At 41.6% G+C, this 19,197-nt stretch overlaps 1 protein-coding gene and 2 non-coding genes across 3 annotated transcripts in view; 1 reads left to right on the top strand and 2 right to left on the bottom strand.

Annotated features, from left to right (window-relative positions):
* The window catches only part of LOC147659472 (uncharacterized), a 242,475-nt gene that overhangs the window by 55,544 nt on the left and 167,734 nt on the right, over window positions 1-19,197 (top strand). Inside the window, exon 2 of the mRNA XM_086951730.1 lies at window positions 17,703-17,829. Coding sequence (XP_086807856.1) covers window positions 17,703-17,829 — 127 coding nt within the window. The remainder of the gene's footprint in view (window positions 1-17,702; window positions 17,830-19,197) is intronic.
* LOC147659474 (small nucleolar RNA SNORD2) lies at window positions 14,296-14,367 on the bottom strand. Its single transcript, XR_015307233.1, has one exon. It is a non-coding gene; the product is annotated as a small nucleolar RNA SNORD2 (small nucleolar RNA).
* Window positions 14,618-14,688, bottom strand: LOC147659473 (small nucleolar RNA SNORD2). The gene has a single exon (XR_015307234.1). It is a non-coding gene; the product is annotated as a small nucleolar RNA SNORD2 (small nucleolar RNA).

The raw sequence follows: 19,197 nt of genomic DNA, 5'->3' as shown, positions 1-19,197 counted from the left end.
ATAGCCTAAATGATAAGAGAAAGAAATATGCCATTAAAATATAAGTTTTGGTTCATAATCCTTCAGTCATTCCGCTACATGAGATTCATATACCACCTACTACATTATCTGGATTTATTGTGTTTAAATCCTGGGTGAGTTTTAAATGTTTTTTCTCTAGGGGCATTGTGATGTTTATTTCCAAGAGTTGTAACTTAGAAATGCACGCTTGACAGCATGAGAACAAAGGCGGTTTGTCCTGGGTTAATTGTTCTATTTCATTTGCGTGTATGACCATAGTAATCTTTTATGCACAGATTAATGACAATCTAGAACCTTTTAGTAATGTTTTTCAATCACTTCTTATGGTTTCCAGAAGAATTGATATCAGAGGGAATTTTAACTTCTTGCAAGTTCCAGATATCGATGCCACCACATGTATTTGGAGACAACAGAAGCCTAAGTTAGCAAAAACAATAGCTGATTATCAAAAGATCTGATGCTAGAGGATATATATTGAGAACTGTTTTACTGACCAAGTGAAAATACACTAGATAAATATAATTGGATTTCAGCTAGACTTAAAAAGCCACTTTTATCGTGTTTTTTCCTGACCTCCTCTATAATTAGGTTTGAGTATTTATCAGTACTTCCATATGGTTTTAAATAGTTTATAGCTCCTCTTGAGATCCACATTTCTGTTTTTAAATAACATACATTCTTAGGAGATGGGCTTCTGATATAATCTATGTAGAAAATAAAAGATAGGTTTAAGGGTTTAAGACCAAGGTGTTTTATAAGGATTTAAGGCACTCCCACAGTGATGCTATTTTGGATGCTTTATAAGCATCTTTACAAGTGCAGATAATCTCCAAGGATTTTGCCAATAGAACATTAAATAAAGCTGATAAGCTGGAGTTGGAAGCACATGTCAGAAGAGCTTATGAAAAGTTTCTGTCATGTAACACAAGGGAAATAAAGGCCACTAGAACCAGAACAAAATCTTCTTTATAAAGGCAATATTAGGTTGAGAGCTATTTAAACGTCTCCATATACCTTCAGAAAAAGTATGAAGAAGGTGTTTATGCAGGTAAATATAAGGCCAGGCTGATTTTGTGGAAAATATCCAAAAGCACTATTAGCACTTTACAATGTCAAGATCCAGTGTTTGCTTGACCACCCAGGAGATCCTGACAGTATTCCTGCAGAGTTTTTTAAGGCCTTCTCCAATGCGTTGAATGTGTTGAATATACATCTTTTAGGACTTGCCAATTTCATTTTGGCTATTGAATCATATCAGTCTTTTTTTTAATACGGGATCTCTAGTTAGTTTAAAAAAAAAGGTTTTAAACACTGCTAATTACTAATTCGTTTTCAAACTCTTATCAAAATAATTATGAAATTAATTCATCAAGATTAACATGGATTTATCTCAGGCTGACAATTTGTTATTAATACACATTATTTAATTGAGGCCCTTAGCATTTTTAGTATACTACAAATCTCAGCTATAGTTTTTTGTACTTGATGCTGAGAAGGCTTGCAACCTCTTGGCCTGGGAAACCCTCTTTTCATTTCAGAAAAATTCAGAATTTCCTCTTGAGGTCGCGAGGATCATTCACAATTTGTATAAAGGGACTGATTTTAAAATTGACAGATGCAGGTACTCTTCAAGTTAAACGTGGCTTTAGGCAGGGTTGCCCTCTCTCCCCCAGTTTAATAGCTGTTTCATAGAGTTGTTAGCTATAGCTATAGCTATTTAAAGAAATATAATCCAACGACAATTTCTTTAAATGGCAATGATTAAAGTCTATGCCTATGATATAATGTTATTTCTGAGCTCATGGGAATACAGAAGAGAGTTTTTGTTGCTTTTATTTAGATTTTAGCAGGCTATAAAGTTAACAAATATAATACTGAAATTATGTTATGTAAATGCTCCCCAGAACATATATTACCCGAGTTACAAAGGTGTTTTCATGATTGGCTGTAACCTTATTTGGGGGTTAATTACCAAGGAAATATAGACCATCATTATGATTTCAAAAAGCCTCTTCTAATGCAAGAGAAAGTGTTATTCTTAAAATCGAAACATGCGTCTCTTACTCTACTAGGTAGAATAGCCTTAACCAAAATGTTGCCTCTATTTCATTTTTATTTTTTTTATGTTATGCTCGTTTTTTCTTTAAAAAATAGTCTAAGATGCCCAGTTTTCATTTAAATTCAGAAGTGCTCTTCTCGCATGTACATTTTGATAGTAAAATAATGAATTTAACATTAGGAGAAAATTGCTAAGATATTCTTAGGCTAATAAAATCTCCTTAGGAATTCAAGTATTGGGCATTTTAATATTTCTCTGAAAAGAACGCCCAGTTTTATGAAACCTATTCAATTCCCTTCATTAATATGACAACGAATCTTAAAGATATGCAACTTGGGGGGGGGGAGGCTGTGATCAGTTAAACAATTATAATTAAATGGAAGTTAAATGGGTTTTTCAAAATTGACCGATTTTTTTTCTTATGTTTTTAATGGCCGGGGAAACTTGGACAGATATTGAGCATCACTTATGAAAGATAAAAAGTGGCTACGCTGATCATATAATGCTAAATACCTCAGATTGGAAATTATCGATCCAAGCCTGATTTAGAGAAATAAGGACCTGGTCATTAATTGAAATGCACAGATGAAGCAAGAAAGCTAGGGTATTGGAAAAATATCTTATGAATATCAATCATGTAGATACATTCCTAAATATTTCAAGTCAATGAGCTAAACAGGAAAATATGATTCTATCCCAAGACGTCTGGAATAAATGAGTTAAATGTTTCTGCTTTAAGAGGGGTGTATTTTCAAAAATTTGCTATTTTATTTTAAATTGTTTATTTACTTCACCTCACTGTTTTCAAATATGATTCATTCAGAGTGCGCTTGCAATTATTTTAGATGTGAATCTGGAGATGCAGCAAATTGGTCAAATATTATGTGGCTATCCTCTATGTTAGATTATTTTGATATTCAATTTTTCAGTATCTAGAATGTCAATTTCAGATTTAAATTCCTCAAACTCCTATTACAGTGTTGCTGGGTCATTATACAATGAGGAGAATATCGTAAAAATATCAAAAACTGTTTTATATTTCTTTGTTGGTGGCGTAGTCCTTATTACTGCAATGAATCCTCTCTTTTTCAGATTGGATTAGAGAAATGTGCAGCGTAAGACATGAGAATTTGTTTGCTGTATGGTCTGGCACTTGCCCAACATTTCTCAAGATTTGGGATCAATTTGTGTGTGTAACTGAATATTCTCCTGCACTTTTTTTTACTTCTGCATTTTGTTTCTAAGCTTTAATACAAGCTTCATCTTGTTTAAGGTGTGTGCCTATATGAATATACTAATGGCGTCTCCACAATGTATTTAATATAGACCTTTGTTATTAAGATTGTCTATTGTAACTCTGAATTATGCAAACATTAAAAAAATGACATGATTTAAAGCTTGCTGTGTGTGCTCTTTCGTCAAAGAATCACCCACAAACTGGTGACTAACTTTGAGGGACTCATATAAGGTTGTTCATGTTGCATGTTGGAGAGGCAAGTCACCAGACATGTGGCATATAAGCAGTAAGAGCGCTAATAATATAAAGCGGACAGTAATAAACTGTGTAACTGTCTCCAATCGCATTACCTCACAGATATGCACTAATCAAAACTAGTCAAGTGTGACACAAAGCAAGAGCGATCAATATAACTTGCCTATTTCAAGCATTGCATAGTAACTTTAAAATGCAGCTGACCAGCTGACATTTTTCATGTTGTAGCCTTGCTTCCTACAGGCCGGTATTCGGTCACACAGGAAGAGGAAGAAGGTAGCATGAAACAGAATCTGCAGCTGCGTCTATTTTATAATCCAGCATAAAGTAACGCAAGATTTTTGGGATCTCAGCAGCCATCTTTAAGTCAGGCGAATCCTCATACTGTCAGGCAATCAGAAAATTAACCTCAAGAAGATGGGCATTTCACCTGATATAACTAAACTCAATGTACATAATAATTATTCAAATAAATAATATTGAATGAAGAAGGTGAAAGTGAAATAGCTATAAATATGGTTACAGATCAAATGTATCTACATGATGAGAAGAATATTTCAAGTATGATTTTTTTCCATTTGATATAATGGGCCAGAAAACCATTGCACAAAGATAGAAACATGGACAAGTAGATTCAAACATTTTCTTAAAGGATACATATTAAAGGTATACAGACGAACAAGCAAAAGATCTGCTGCTTAATTTATTTGACGTAGAGGATCTGCTTCTAACATTTCCAGAACAAGAAAAGAACACATATAAACAACCTGTGAAATGTCTCAATGTGAGGTTTGAGCTGTAGAGAGAAAGTATATTTTTAAAGATATAATTTAAACATGGATTGTTAAGAACATCTGTCCATTGTTGAAAATATGGCAAAAGTTAAGAAAACTAGTAATGCTCTGTGAGTTTGAACTATTCAATTATAAAGAAGGGTTAAGGTTGGGGATAATTTAAGGATGTCACTTGTTGGATTTTAAAAAGAATTTATTGAAAGGAAATTCCGACTTTCAAATAGTCTAACCAGTAGCTCGAACTGATACACAAGTAAAGAGGCATTTATTTATTTATTTATTTATTTATTATTTATTTATTCATGCTACAAAAAGGGAAAAAGAAAGAATGAAAACAATGCAGCTCATTCAACGGATGTTTACGAAAGATAACCAAGTAGACAAAATGAACTTTAAACAGAAAGAAATGAGATTGTGCTACAGATGTGAATCAAATTTCCACATTTAAATTCTTGTCTAGTGCTAGGGCAACAGTGCAAATAATGTGGAAAGTTAAACCGTTTCGCAAGTGAATGCAGACTGATACAAATGAGAATGTCAGATGTAAGGAAAAAACAAACAAAAGGAAATATTAACCTTATCAGACAAATAGAAAGTCTACAGCAGTACTGCACACACGATTCTGAACAGACAGAACAACTATGTATGACACAAGGGATGCATGATCAAATTGACATTAAGCAAGTTCATTTGATACAAAGAGATCATGTAGAGAAAACAGCGTCTGGTGACCGAATGATCGTATCTCAAAAAGTTTCTTTTGTTGTTGGTGGCGGAGGACCGTGCAAAATTATGTGTGTCTGAAAGTATCATAAAATGCAATAGAAGACATAATTAGTTCCATCCAACTTCAGCTTTTTCCTGCGGAGAGCAAAACACAGCTTTAATTTCCCCCAAACTTTCCAAGGCAGGAAACTAGCACGTAGAAACCTATCCACTAAGGTAAGAAAACAAACTTGCCTTGAAAGGGGAAGTTGCTTGTCAATGTTTATTAAGCAATCTCAGTGCTCAGATAATGAGGCTAATAGTTATGATTTTTATTTTATATTAACTAAATATTCATGCAAGTCAAAGAAATTGGAAAATTAAAAAGACAAACTGCTTAAATATTGATGAAACAATCAAGTATCTTGCAGAAGAACACACTTGTTCCAACTGCTTATATGCAAAGTGGAAACAGAAATAAAGGCTTAAAGTCCAGCACTGGTTCTTCCACAAAATTAGATACAAAGAAAAATAGATATAACATCAGAGTCTGTATAGGTACGAGTGAGACAGAGACATCCTGGGCCACATCTATATGACATTGTTAGTAATCTTAAGGGAACCATCATATTATCAAAGTTAGAATTGTGCAAAGGGTACAGCAAGTTAGAAAATAATGAACAATCAAGATACATAACATTTTCTCCACTTCTTTGGCTATTCTGTTATACGAGACTTAAGTTTAGTATAGATTCAGCTGCTGAAATACTCCAGGAAGTTATAATAAATATACAGCCAGTGATGGATTCTATGAACTGTAGTAATATTTTGTTTTTTGGGAAGTGACAAGAGGAACATTATTATTCTCTGAAAGATGTGTGTTAACAATCTCATGATAAATATGCGAAAATGTCAAATTCACAAGTCTGAGCTACTTTTTAATGGCCACATATTTCCCAAAAAAGTGATAGGACCTACACCCAATAAAAAGTTTGTCCTTAAACTTTACTGTTAGTCCAAAGGATATGTGTGAATTATGTTGTTTTAGAGATGACTAGTTACTATTCCTGGTATATTAACACCTTGGCTGCTAATGGTTTTCCCCTCCTGTGCTGATCCTACTAGAACCCCATTGTTCATGACGAGCTCAGCTCGTCATAAGCACAGCTCCACTGTGCCTCATGACGAGCTGAGCTCGTCATGAGCAGCGAAGGGGTTAAAGATTATGCTACCATTAATGCTGCACTTTAGAATTGACTAGGAAAGGCCAAATAGTCAAAAGGGACAACATCTTCAAAAAGGGCATTCACGGGAATCAAGGAAGATGTGTCTTGATCAGCAGATCTAAAGTATTTTGATCCAGATTTTTGTACAGTAGATGTTAGCCCTGTGACATTATGTGCTATGCTTGAGCCTTATAAGCCAGGGAGAGATCCAATTTTATATCTGCTCTCGCACACCAGCAAGAGCTTGTCTGATACAGAAAATAAATATCCCTGGTGTGAAAAAAAAATCTGAGTTGTAACCTAGGCTTGTGAGATCACAAGATCTGGGTGAAGTGGAAGAGACTGATTGCAGCATGACTGAGGTTGAAATTCGCAGGGACGCTGTGTGCTGAATCCACGCTGTCAAGATACTGAAATAAGTACTCAGAAGTATAAACTGGGGAGGGGCACCCGGTGGCGGTGAGTGACTTGCTTCCTACAGACACCCTCCTCAGAGTACACATAACATAGGTAAAAACAAGGCGGTGCTGCTGCCTCTACAAACACAATCACCCAATATACCTCTCCACGACCTCCCACGCAGGGGTTTACAAAACAAATGGGCCCCAGCAAAAATGGATAGGCACATGGTGCCAGATCAGCGCTGGAACAACAAATACGAACAGTATGTATTGACGTGAATCTGCTCCAAGCATACTTGGGCAAAGTGGAGGACAAAGTAACAACCATGGAAGGTTATATCGCTGACCTACAGGGGGAGGTAATCACTCTCAAACAACAAATGCCACAGATGTACACCGTCACAAGAGCCTCAATATGGAGGGCAGAAGATGCGGAAGACAGGCCACAGTTAAACAATATCTGCGTCCTGGGATTTCCTGATCGGCTGAACAATTTCTGTAGAACTAGGTCCGCACAGAGCTCCGCCCTTGAGAACTCTGCGAATTCTTTGTAGTGGAAAGGGCTCATAGGGCGCTGGTGCCACTGCCATTCCCGGGAGCTCCACCGAGTGCGATAATCGCCAAGATCCTCAACTACCGGGACAGGGATATTATACTTCGGGCAGCACAGGAACACCCTGACCTACACTATAACAGTGCCTAAATCACCATATACCCGAACTGCTCTAAACAGGTGCATGACTTATGCAAATCCTTCATAGGGGTAAAACAGAAGCTGCGGGCCCTCCGATTCCAGTACATGCTTCTGTATCCAGCAAAACTGAAAGTACTGTCTCTGGGGAAGGTGCGCTTCTTTGACACACCTGAGGAAGTGTGAGAATGGTTGGAAATTCGAGGTGATGTGCTGCCCCCACAAAAACTACACAGCCAATGTAAAAGATGGGGTACCACACTAAAAGACTGCATCATCAAATTGGCTTGGCTGGTAATGAGGCTAACACAGTACCCTCGGGAGACGGTCACGGTCAGAGGACACTGAACCATGCAACTGGAGGACAAGGAAGCCTGGGTAACACAATAGGAAGAAAACCCTTTGAAGAACACAGATTGGAAAGTTCCTTTGTCGTTGAACACCACCCTGGACTGTATACAAGACACAATATTGGCGATGTTACTGGGAGATGGTGATGTAAGAACGCCTGAAGTTGTTATCAGGAGCAACTGTGTGGCGCTAGAGTGCTTGTGTGGGATTGGATGGGACATGGTTTGTGGCTTCGGTATGATGCGGGCCAAAAGCCCAACATTGATGCAACAAGCACCTGTACTGGAGGATGCCCGCGGAGTGATAGTTCAGGTGTGCCGTACTTAGTAGATGAGGGAAGTGACAAGGCAGTAATTTAGGGCCTATACACTTTAAACAGAAAAGAGTGATTGGCCGGGGAGCTGATTGTTACGATACGTTTGTTGGTCCCTGTTGGGCCGATTGGGTTGCAGTATTTGCCCTGACACCAGCAGGAAGTGGACGTTTATGGGTAATCAGTTGTACTATACATGCCCATGGGTTGGGGAGGGGAAGTTTGAGTTATGAGTTGGGTGTATCAATTTCATAATCGGCAGCGGACAGTTGAAGTGGACAGTGGGCTGGGGGGGGGGGGCAGAAGACAGTTGGATGGAACCGGACCTTAAGATACTGTCAGGGGACTTGGAATGTATGTTAAGAGGAATAGAGTACTATCTCATTTAAAAAGACATAAAATAACCATAGGATGCTTACAAGAAACACACGTGGATGACTCAGGCGCAATGCGCTTAGCTAAAAAGCGGTGTGACCAAGTGTACCATTCCTCCTACTCTACATATGCTGGGGCCACGTTGACTAGGGTGGTACCTGGAAATCCATTCACCCTTATCTATTTAGAGGCAGATGTTGGCGGACAGTATGTGTACAATAAGGGGAGCTGGATGGCCAGAAAGTAATTATACTAAACACATACGCACCGAACACAGAGGATCCCCTGTTTTACTTTAACATATGTAATTTAATTGCACAATATATAGGAGCGCCCATTCTGTGATTGGGAGACTTTAATAGCATATTGGACCCCCCCAGAGCGGGTACAAAACTCCAAATGACAAAAGCCCTACAAGGGGTAATACACAAGCTGGAGATTTATGATTTCTAGAGGCTGGTTCACCCAACTCAGCATGTCTACACATGCTATTTGACTACACACTGTACCCATAGTAGACTGGACAGGATATTGATGGCTAACATCCCAAGATTGGATGATGTTGTGGTGACACATATTGCACAGTTCCTGTCTGATCAAGCACTGGTCAACTGTGTTGTGATATGGGGTGGACCGGCAGAAGAGTTTTGCTTCTGGAGAATGTCCGCGGACATCCTAGAGGACTCTGAAGGGAAGGCGTCGCCTTCGTGGGCACTGTCAGATTATATGATGATCAACTGGGGCTCTACAACACGTTGAGCTAATGAGTGGAAGGCGATGAAGGCTGTCTTGAGGGGAACATGCCTAGGTCTGACTTATGGTGTTGGGAGACAGCTCCAGAGGGAGATCACTGATAGGGAGAGGGCCTTGGCAGAGCTGCAGACACAAGGGTTTTCTAAAATCGGAGGACAACCTCTGAGAACAAACACTGCACAGACGAATAAGCAACACTTGGGACCGCCTAGATTTACACTGAAACAGTAAAGACAATGTCTACTTAGGGAAGGGGATACAACAGTCTGGTTGTTGGCATGGATACTGAGGAGAGAGTAGTTCCCTCCCCTGACTACCTATTTGGTATCTAATGACGGCAGAACAGCAAGGTGACTGTTACCAGTTGCTGAGACAGTTTGCCTCACTGTTCTCCCTCACCCCTGGACTCACACATCTGGACACGGGAGAAAGTCCCCCTGTAAAAAACAAGGTTTAAAGGTGAGAGCCAGCATCAAGGAGAAGGTCTCTAAGATGTTAGCATTAGGGGTGATTGAGCCCGCCAGCAGTCCCTGGTCTAGCCCCTTGGTGTTGGTACCAAAGGCTGCATCACCGGGCACCAAACCAGAACTCCGGTTCTGCGTGGACTACAGAGGACTGCATTTAGTCTCCAGGTCTAACGCACACCACACCCCCAGAGCTGAAGAGCTCATTGACTGGCTGGGCACTGACAAATTCCTCAGATTTGGCATCGGGGTACTGGCAGATCACCTTGGCTGAGGGGGTCAAAGAGAGGTCTGCATTTTCAATCGTAGGATGTCCTTGCCAATTCCGGGTAATGTCCTTTAGCCCACTCTGCCACGCCAGAACGGTGATGGATTAAACCCAGATCTTTTGACTGGGTGTGAGTGTTTGATTGATTCAGATGCTCCGTCCATCACCACCCCCTTTTGTATCGCTTTTGGCCGCCATAAGTGTGGCAGGGTATGCTCAGTCGTGAGTCCCTTTCTCACTTTGCCACTGGATTCAAGCAAGCCGGGCTGAAGACGGCTGGAATACCAGAAACCAGTCCTCGGAAGCTTGTTTCCAGTCCAGGGAAGACATGGCTTGGCAGTTTGGGCTGGACTGTTCCCATGAGGCATAGGGTCAGACTGATTTGCATATAGCCATGTCTGAACTGGGGTAGCAGAGTGGGCTAAAGAACGGTCATGGATTAAACCCAGATATTTTGACTGGGTGTGAGTGTTTTATTGATTCAGATGCTCCGTCCATCACCACCCCCTTTTGTACCGCTTTTGGCCACCATAAGTGTGGCAGGGTATGCTCAGACGTGAGTCCCTTGCTCACTTTGCCACTGGATTCAGGCAAGCCGGGCTGAAGACGGCTGGAATGCCAGAAACCGGTCCTCCGAAGCTTGCTTCCGGTCCAGGGAAGACATGGCTTGGCAGTTCGGGCTGGACTGTTCCCATGAGGCACAGGGTCAGACTGATTTGCATATAGCCATGTCTGAACTGGGGTGGCAGAGTGGGTTAAAGTACGGTGATGGATTAAACCCAGATCTTTTGACTGGGTGTGAGTGTTTGATTGATTCAGATGCTCCGTCCATCACCACCCCCTTTTGTACCGCTCCATAGCAGTCAGTCAGAACTTTTGACTTTGCCCCAGTCTAGCGTGACCAGATTATGCCTTTAAACGCTTATTGCTTCTAAATGCTACTTTGACATTTATTCTTGAAAAATCAATAGCTTGACTTATACTTGATGGATTTTTGTCATTTTGGTCTTGTTTTATTTATTTTTTAAATCATTATCTATTGTTCTAACCTGGTGTGGAGTCTTTTTGTGGTGTTTTCACTGTTTTACTGGTTGAAGTGTGGTACAAATACTTTACACAATGCTTATAAGTCAAGCCTGCCTGCTCTCTGTGCCACACTGCCACAGGGTAAGCACAGGATAATTTAGTTTGTATTGTAATTTACCCGGACTAGGATTGTGGTACCTGCTTGGACAGGGTGCATCCCCGAAATTCCGTTTCTAACACCCATCTGTTGCATTAAATTGCGTGCATTAAATTGGGAGACAGAGTTTAACTCAACAGCTCAGTCCTTGGTGCTACCCATGCTCGTACTTGGTATTGCTTGGTGCTGCCCGAGGGAGAGCTTATTCACGCCTCAGCCAAAAGATTCTGATAATTCATTGGTTTGGGTTACTACTCATAATCCTCTTTTCAACTTTGTTACCAAGTGTATCAAGAGGCATTGTCATATATACCAGGCGCTGGAACCACCCATGTTTGTGTTTCTCAGAGGCTGTTTTTGTCGGACCAGTTGGTTCCTGCTAACTTTCCTTCTACAAAAACTTAAAAACATTATTTAACCACTTGTGTCCCATTATAAAGAACGCAAGAACTCTGGGAAAGATTTTAGTTGGCAAGTGTTCAAAGCATTTCAGAGTCTACAGAGTGGCAGAGATATTGCCACACTTTTGTCAAAACATAATGTGCTCCAGTCAACAAGGTCTTGAATACATCAGAAGATTGGAATGCCTTGCTAGGAATTATTTGGGTGTAATCTCTTAATACCCAGATGTCTTGCCCTTATCCATCTTTACTGACACTCCTATTTGTACCAAAAGGGTGAAAATGTGTGAAAAACTTGAAAATGGTCATTGCTAAAACTGTAACAATATACATCGACTCTTGTATGGATTGAATGCAGAACCGTTTAGTGCTAAAACACTAAACTTTGTTAGTACAAACTTATTGGGTTACACAACTAATAAACTAGGTTAATTAAGTGGAATTATGGGCTAGTCTTTGAGTAAACGCTAGTGAACTACACAGGACACTAGTCTGTGCTTGTTCCCATATCTTTGCCTGAGTCGTACAAGAGAGAAGCACGGAGATGGCGGACACCATTTAAGGTATCGTAATTCCATTAGATTCTGTAGTGGGTATATAACCCTGTACCTAAACCTCATTTAAAGTGGGTAGTGTTGTGTTTTGCTGCACGATTCTGATATTTTCTTTTCAACAAACGAGAAGTGCTAAGTTCGACAGTTCATTATTGTGCCTGTTACTTGACTTTTGAGTTTTAGCTCCCGTCCCCTGCTGTTGAATGATTATCCGAGAGTTAGTGGTCACCCTCACAACACTGAGAACCAAGTGTGGAAAGGGTTGCTTTTGGCTCAGTTTGCATAGCTATAGTACAATCTTCATCACCATGATTTGGGCCTGGCAACACTAGGTTTTCTACAAAGATAACAAGCATTTGCAATGCAATAGGTCTCGCAGCATTAAAGTTCGAGTTACTGGCATTGTAAATGACAATGCTTTGCATTAATTTTTTTTCTTTAATTTGCAATTGGTAAATACACATTGTTTGTGAATGGTTAGCTGTTGCTTATGATAAGCAAAGTTGGCAGTAATATAGAGTGCTAGTCTTGCTTGTTATAAGCATGCTGATTTAAAGCGCTCTGATACCTGCAGGTAAAGTTTGCGCTATATAAAAGTGAAAACTGATAAATAAATTTTAAAAAGCCTACCTGTACCACGTCCGTTCTTATTCTTTGATGCCACATATCTTTGGGTCCCTGTATTTATTAACTGCACCCGGCTGTGGGAAAACTCCATGGCAGGAACAACATGTTGCGGGGCAGACATGGGCAATGTAGCCACTGTCCTGTGGCTGCACAGCGGGGTAACAGTGTAGGGGCAGGAAGGCTGGCAGTTGGTAGTGCTGTGCCATAACACTGCCGCAGCCTTCAATGTGAAATTCATACAGTGCTGATCCAAGGTACTGATGATGCTCTGCTAGCAGCAATTTCAGGCAGCGTATTTTAAATAAGAACACAAAAAGCAAACAAGCACTGGAGGAATAGGTGGGCGGGCAAACATGGAACACAGCAAAGAGCTGTCTACTGGGGCTTTACCCACACCCAAGGAATATAAAGTATAGGCATGATTCGCAGACCTGGCTCTTATACTTGCAAAGCGTCTCATAACCCCATAAACATGAAGCTCGTTTAAAGGATATTCAGAGGTACTGAAGAGCCAATTAAAGTTGATACACACAATATACACAGTATAAATTGCCAATTTTAGCTTGCCTTAAAAGTCTTGTCTAGGTGAAGGAGCTACCTAGCAAAAGTTAAGCGCTAAACACCGCATCTCTATTGCTGTAAAAAATCTACGGATGGGGTTCAATTTAATAAACGATGCTTATGGCTGCTGCAGATCCGGGATGTACGCAGGAAAAACGTGGTTCAAGTGAGGCTGCACAGAGCTACGATACCTTATGAATTATTAACGCCCAATACTAGCAACTGGGTAAATGCCCATGAGTATTACAGAATGCACATATCTCGTCAACCGGACATCTGCCAAGGATATTCCGAGGTGCTTAAGAGCCAATTATAAATTGTGTTGCTACACAGTATGAACATGCCAATTCTGGGGCTGGCCTCAAAAGTCTAGTCGAGCTGAAGGAGCTACCTAGTGATACGGTAATCACTGCCCCTTTATTTACTCTAGGTGTTAAACCTACGGATGGGATTTAATTTAATAAACCAAGCTTTTATGGCTGCTGCAGATCTGGGATCAACAGTTATTCTGCACTGGTACCATTAAGCAACTACTTTACATTAGGCTCAGTTCACCTTCGGAAACCTACAACACCCCATAATGTAATGGGGATCAATGTCACTTTTCCATGAATTTATTTTTGAGGCTTGCCTAGCCACAGGCCAATGCTATCCACGTTTAGGTCAACACAGGGCACAGTAACAGTTGTAGCCAGAGAAACCTAAATGCCCCCATAAGTATGAAATACCGACAGCACCAAATTTGCGAACCACTGAGGCAAGCATCAGAGAATTATATGTTTATCTTTAATAGACCCGTTTGCCCCCACCACCCTGTTTCAAGGGGGGGGGGGGGTTACGATAGAGTACAGCTCATTTCTTCGCTGAAGTATTGAGTGACAGACTAACCGTGCTCAGAAAATACAAACTAGGAAAGCCACTGCAGTCGTTCACACTAAAATATTCACTCAGTATGCACTGCTCACGCTAAATGCCCTAGAAATACCTACTTCATTACCACCCATAATTACGACATGCATAGTATGATGTGTTACCTGGACCCGGGGGTGAAGGGCAAAGTGATCAGCGTTAAGTTTTATCACCATTTGGTTGTCTGTCCCGAAAGATGTTCAAACCATCATTTCACTTTGCCTTAATTGACAAGCGTTGTACCACCCTTCACTGCCCCGGGTCACAGGCCATGATTTGGCATTAGAGGACAGGTTATATTTTAGGGCGGGCAATCCTCACACCCTCCATAATAAAGAGCTAAGAATTACCTGCATTTTAGCCTTCACTGATCTTGTGTTTCATTTCGTCCGAAAGTCTACCCCTGTAGGAGACAAAGTCGTAATCAAATCCGTGTTTTTAACAGAAACGAGCAACACACGTCAGTTTTAAGTGATCAGCGTAAAGTTTTATCATCATTTAGTTGCAGTCCCGAAAGATGTTAAAGCAATCATGTCACTTAACCCTCCTGGCGGAACACAGCATTTCTCGATTCAGCGCATAATAGAAGGATAACCATGTTTACAAGCCCCAATTAAAGGCTGCATTCAAAAGCAACATTTTTTTTAGCATCTACAGGTTCAGCAAGCGATCTCTGATTAAATAAAAGCGACCGTTTGAAAGTTTCGAGGTGCATGTAACCAGAACATGAAATCCATACTATATCTTCAGCAGAACGAGGCTACGGTTTGCTATGGTATTAAAGGGCCCTATGTAAAGTCACCGGACTGCCGAAAAATGCACAAGACCAAAGAAATGGCAAAAAAAACACCACACAAACGCACATAATTTAACAGTCGACAACTACAGATGGAAACAAAGAGAAAGACTGACCATGCCCTGCTTGTTAGTTTTCTTCGGTGATATGCTGTTAATGAATGAGCACTGGATCAAAGCTTGTACTTCACTCTGAAAGCTGAATCTTTGAGAGTGGAGTTGAGACTTGAAACTGCTACACAGGAAGCTTGGGTCAGGCAATCAAGACACAAGCTTCCTGCCCAAGAGTAACTTGCTGTGGTACGAGTCTTGCAAAAATCAAGCTGATGGGCCAAAAACTGCCACAAACACTAGGAGCTGCAGCTCTGGGTGAACAGTATGCCATGCGCGTGACTGGAAAATAGAACACATTTAATAAAACTGCAATGGTTGCATGTGGTTATAGTCGTAGCCAGTATTAGAAGTAAAAACATCTCTAAATCCTTTAATATTCAAACTTTTCACTGCCTTTCAACAAATAAAGTATGAACTGAAATCGAGGAAGAATCGAAAGTATTGGGGCAGGCTATGTTGTTTCTAATAAAAAAAATGCATTAATGTATGTTCTGCTGCCTCGCGTTAATCACAATTCATTAAACAATCATAACTATCAACATTGACGTCCAGGGTGTTTGCTTTTCCGCCATTGTTACCAAGCCTGCAGTTATGCACCCGGAGGGAATCTGAATCTAAAAAAACAATACGTGAGCAAAAACGAAACCCGCCGTGGGGCGGGACTTCCGTCTTCTGAAGTTCGCGCCCACGGAGTGGCTGGCCCAGAGAGGAGCAGTGGTGACGCGGGGCTCCCATGCCCGAGGGAGAGCCCTGCGGAGGCTGCAGAGTTCGGCGATGCGGTGAGTGGGGTTAGTTGGGGGGGTCTCTCTGTATGTGTGCGTGTGGGGGCGGGGGCGGCGGCGGGGGGGGAAATGTCTGTATGTGTGCGTGTGTGCGCTCGTGTGTGTGTGGGGGCGGCGGCGGGCGGGCTGGGGTGGTGTGGTGTGTGTCTGTATTTGTGTGCTCGTGTGTGTGCGTGCGTGTATGTGTGCTCGTATGTGTGTCACTGTGTGTGCGCATGCGTAAGCAGGGGGAGGTGTGGCTGTGTGTGTGTTAGAGCTTCCCAGGGGACAGGAGATGTGCGCGCGCAGCCCGCTCCGATCCGATTATGCGCGTGGCCATCTCTTGTCTCCTGGGAAGCTGAGCCGGTGACAATAGGTCTCTGGCGAGACCGTGCTTTCGCGCGGTAAACGCCACGAGACCTAAAAATCACAAGCTGGTTGTCCTATGGACAAGGTGCCATGGCCTCAACTTTCAACGCTATTTTTATTAAGCAGCTTGTGTCACAGCTTCTGTGGTCTTGGCTTTTTTGTCAACCACATATTTTCTAGCATGCCGTGAAACTTCAAGTCTCAGCATAAATATGCTTTTGACAGAGGTAGATAGGCCTATGAAGACAAAGGATAAAGAAAGACAGCAGGTTCGGAAGGAGTGCTGTGTGGGTAGGTAGGAGTCCATGATGAAAATTTGGAGTATTTGTAGGAACAAATGCTCTATGCTGTTTAGGTTTGGTGGCACCATACACAAAGCAAAGAGAATCCAACAAACTGACTGGAACAAGTTGTTTGTTTTTAAATGCAAACTATAGCTATGCTTTGCAAATACAGTGGAATGTCCTAGCCATACTTTTCTTTTTTCAAAATAATAATAAAACATTTTACACAAAAATATACTCTGAAAACCAATCTTTCCTAGCTAAGGGTGTATAGCATTTCATGTGTTCTATTCTTTGCTAATTTGTGTATTGCACACATGGTGTTAGCATATGCAAATTGCACGCATTCATGAAACAGCAGGAAACGTAAATATTGAATGTTTAGCAGATGGAGTAAACCAGTTTTGGAATGTTGCTCCAATATGTCTTTTTGAAATTAAGTTTAATTTTTTTTTGTGTGTTAACTACATTAGTAGACAGATTTGTGTACACGAACCAATGGGACTGGAATAAGGAGCATGGAAGAATTGTGTCCTTATAGGGATGCACTATCAGGTGTATTGAATTTAGAGTGCACTCATTCTCTGATGGTTCGAGTGTGTCCATGATTGCTTTGCTAACTTTGGCCTTGCACAATTTGTGTTGATTTCTGCATTACTCGATAAGGGTGCTTCTGCAGTTATTTAGGCTGCATATAGGAGCTAGGAGTCAGGGTTACTAAGATGTTCATGCTCGGGTTTTGCAGTTCTCTATGTCTGTTAAGTGTGTATCGCACTTCAAACGTTATCTGGATTTTACTGAACCCCAGTTTGCTAACGGTCTTGTATATTACATATCAATTTTGGATGAGCCACATTTATCCTTTCTCAGAATCCCTCAATGTTGCTTACACAATCTTGTTTGTATTGTTTGTCTATAGAAGAGGCTGAGGCCGATTTCATTTTTTATTTTTTTTTAACTCTTTTTGTATTAAAAGTTCCTCAGTGCTTTCGAATGTTGTGTTGCAAAGCATGGTTTGAGTATTAGAACTGATCGATGATGAGATGATAAATTAAGAGCCATCTGGATAATTAATTGTGAAACAATAAGAACACATACGTAATACATATATTTAATCAGGTTTTCAGCTTTCAGTCATCCACATACGATGTGAGTTTTATGCACAATGTGATCCGAAATACATTTTTACAGAACTGATTAATTTTGCTCTTATCTTTGCTTGTTCTTTCAGGTGCCACCTACTTTTAGTGACCTTGCAATCTATTTCTCAGAAGAGGAGTGGGCGCTTTTAGATGTCCATCAAAAGGAACTTTACAGGAGCACAATGAGGGAGAACTATGACACCCTGGTATCATTGGGTAAATAAAAGTATATTAACATTACAGTAGTAGCTCATACATCTTGTATTCTGCTTTCCTGAAAACATGGTATTTGGGAAAGTGGACCTATATGCTCTTTTTATGTGTTTCCTGTTTCAAAGTCAGAATCCTTATATGCCTACATCAGGCCTAGTCCGTCTCTAATCACCTCGTTCTCAGAGTGCATGTTGTTTGCTTAGACCTGCTAAATTTCCATGGCAGACCTTTGTCATCGAAGTTGTAATGATTCTAATATCGTGAGAGTGGGGCCGGAGGTCCATTCTGGAAGAACACACACACTTTGCCCCGTACCACACCAGCCAAGTGTGTGTGTCCTGTTATTCTCCCACTAGGCCACACGCAAGTCCATGTGCAGCTGAAAACCAATTTAGAGATGAGGGTGCTGACAACCCGGTGACAAGATCAACCACTGCTATTGTGCTTGTAGCCCTACCGTCAGTGCAGGGATCGCTGCAGGGGGGGGCCCACCTGAGGGCTACATTGCTGCCTGATCCTGGTAATGGAGCCAACTGCCAACATCGGGACTACCGCTCTATCTCACCACCCAGTGCAGCACATCAGCAGTAGAGTGTGCAGTCACAGACGCTCAGAGGCCCTTCCAGCACTGCGACCCCTTCGTAATGCGGCCCAGCGTAAGTGAGCGCGCTGCTGCATACCGGCCAGAACAGCCCCAGGAAGCTGGTGCCGGAATATTACAGCCACTGTGCAGGTACCACGTGGGAGGCGGGGAAGAAAAGCATACCGCTGCCACAGGGGGAGGGAACCAGGCAGTGGCAGTATCAGCAGCCACTCACAACCCAGGGGCGGCTCTAGGCTCATGGTGGCCCTGGGCAGGGATCGTAGGTAGGGGGCCCCGGAAGAGGGGGTCCGGGCGGGGCGGAGAGTGGAGGCCAGTGAAGAGGGGGGGGTGTCAGGGTGTTTGGAAGTGGAACAGAGCCGGAGGCCGCCAAATCCCTGCCAGGGGCCGCCACGCAAATATGTACCCATCCTCAGATGATTATTATATTAAGGATAGATATTGGCGTGGTGGCCCCTGGGGTTTGGTGGCCCTGTGCAGGTGCACAGCTTGCACATGCCTAAGTCCGCCCCTGCACAACCCCTACAGGCTGCCCAGGCCACTGAAAGAACATTTTTTTTAATTAAAGAAAAGGAAAAAGTAATAGAAAAAGTTTCTTTCTTCCACAAATGAAACTGAGGCAGGACTTCACTATCATGCAGAAATCCGAGAGTCCCATCCCAATCAAGATGGAGCAAGCAGACCCAATCCGGACACATGGAAGAGGAAGCTGCAGAGAAAGACCAGTAGCAGAAACAACTTACAGTCCCAAGTGTGGATACTGTGGATGG

This window comes from Lissotriton vulgaris, unplaced genomic scaffold (assembly GCF_964263255.1).
Source record: "Lissotriton vulgaris unplaced genomic scaffold, aLisVul1.2 SCAFFOLD_3087, whole genome shotgun sequence".
Lineage (NCBI taxonomy): Eukaryota > Metazoa > Chordata > Amphibia > Caudata > Salamandridae > Lissotriton > Lissotriton vulgaris.
Note: the sequence above shows the minus strand (reverse complement) of the source record. Positions and strands in the feature narration are given on the sequence as shown.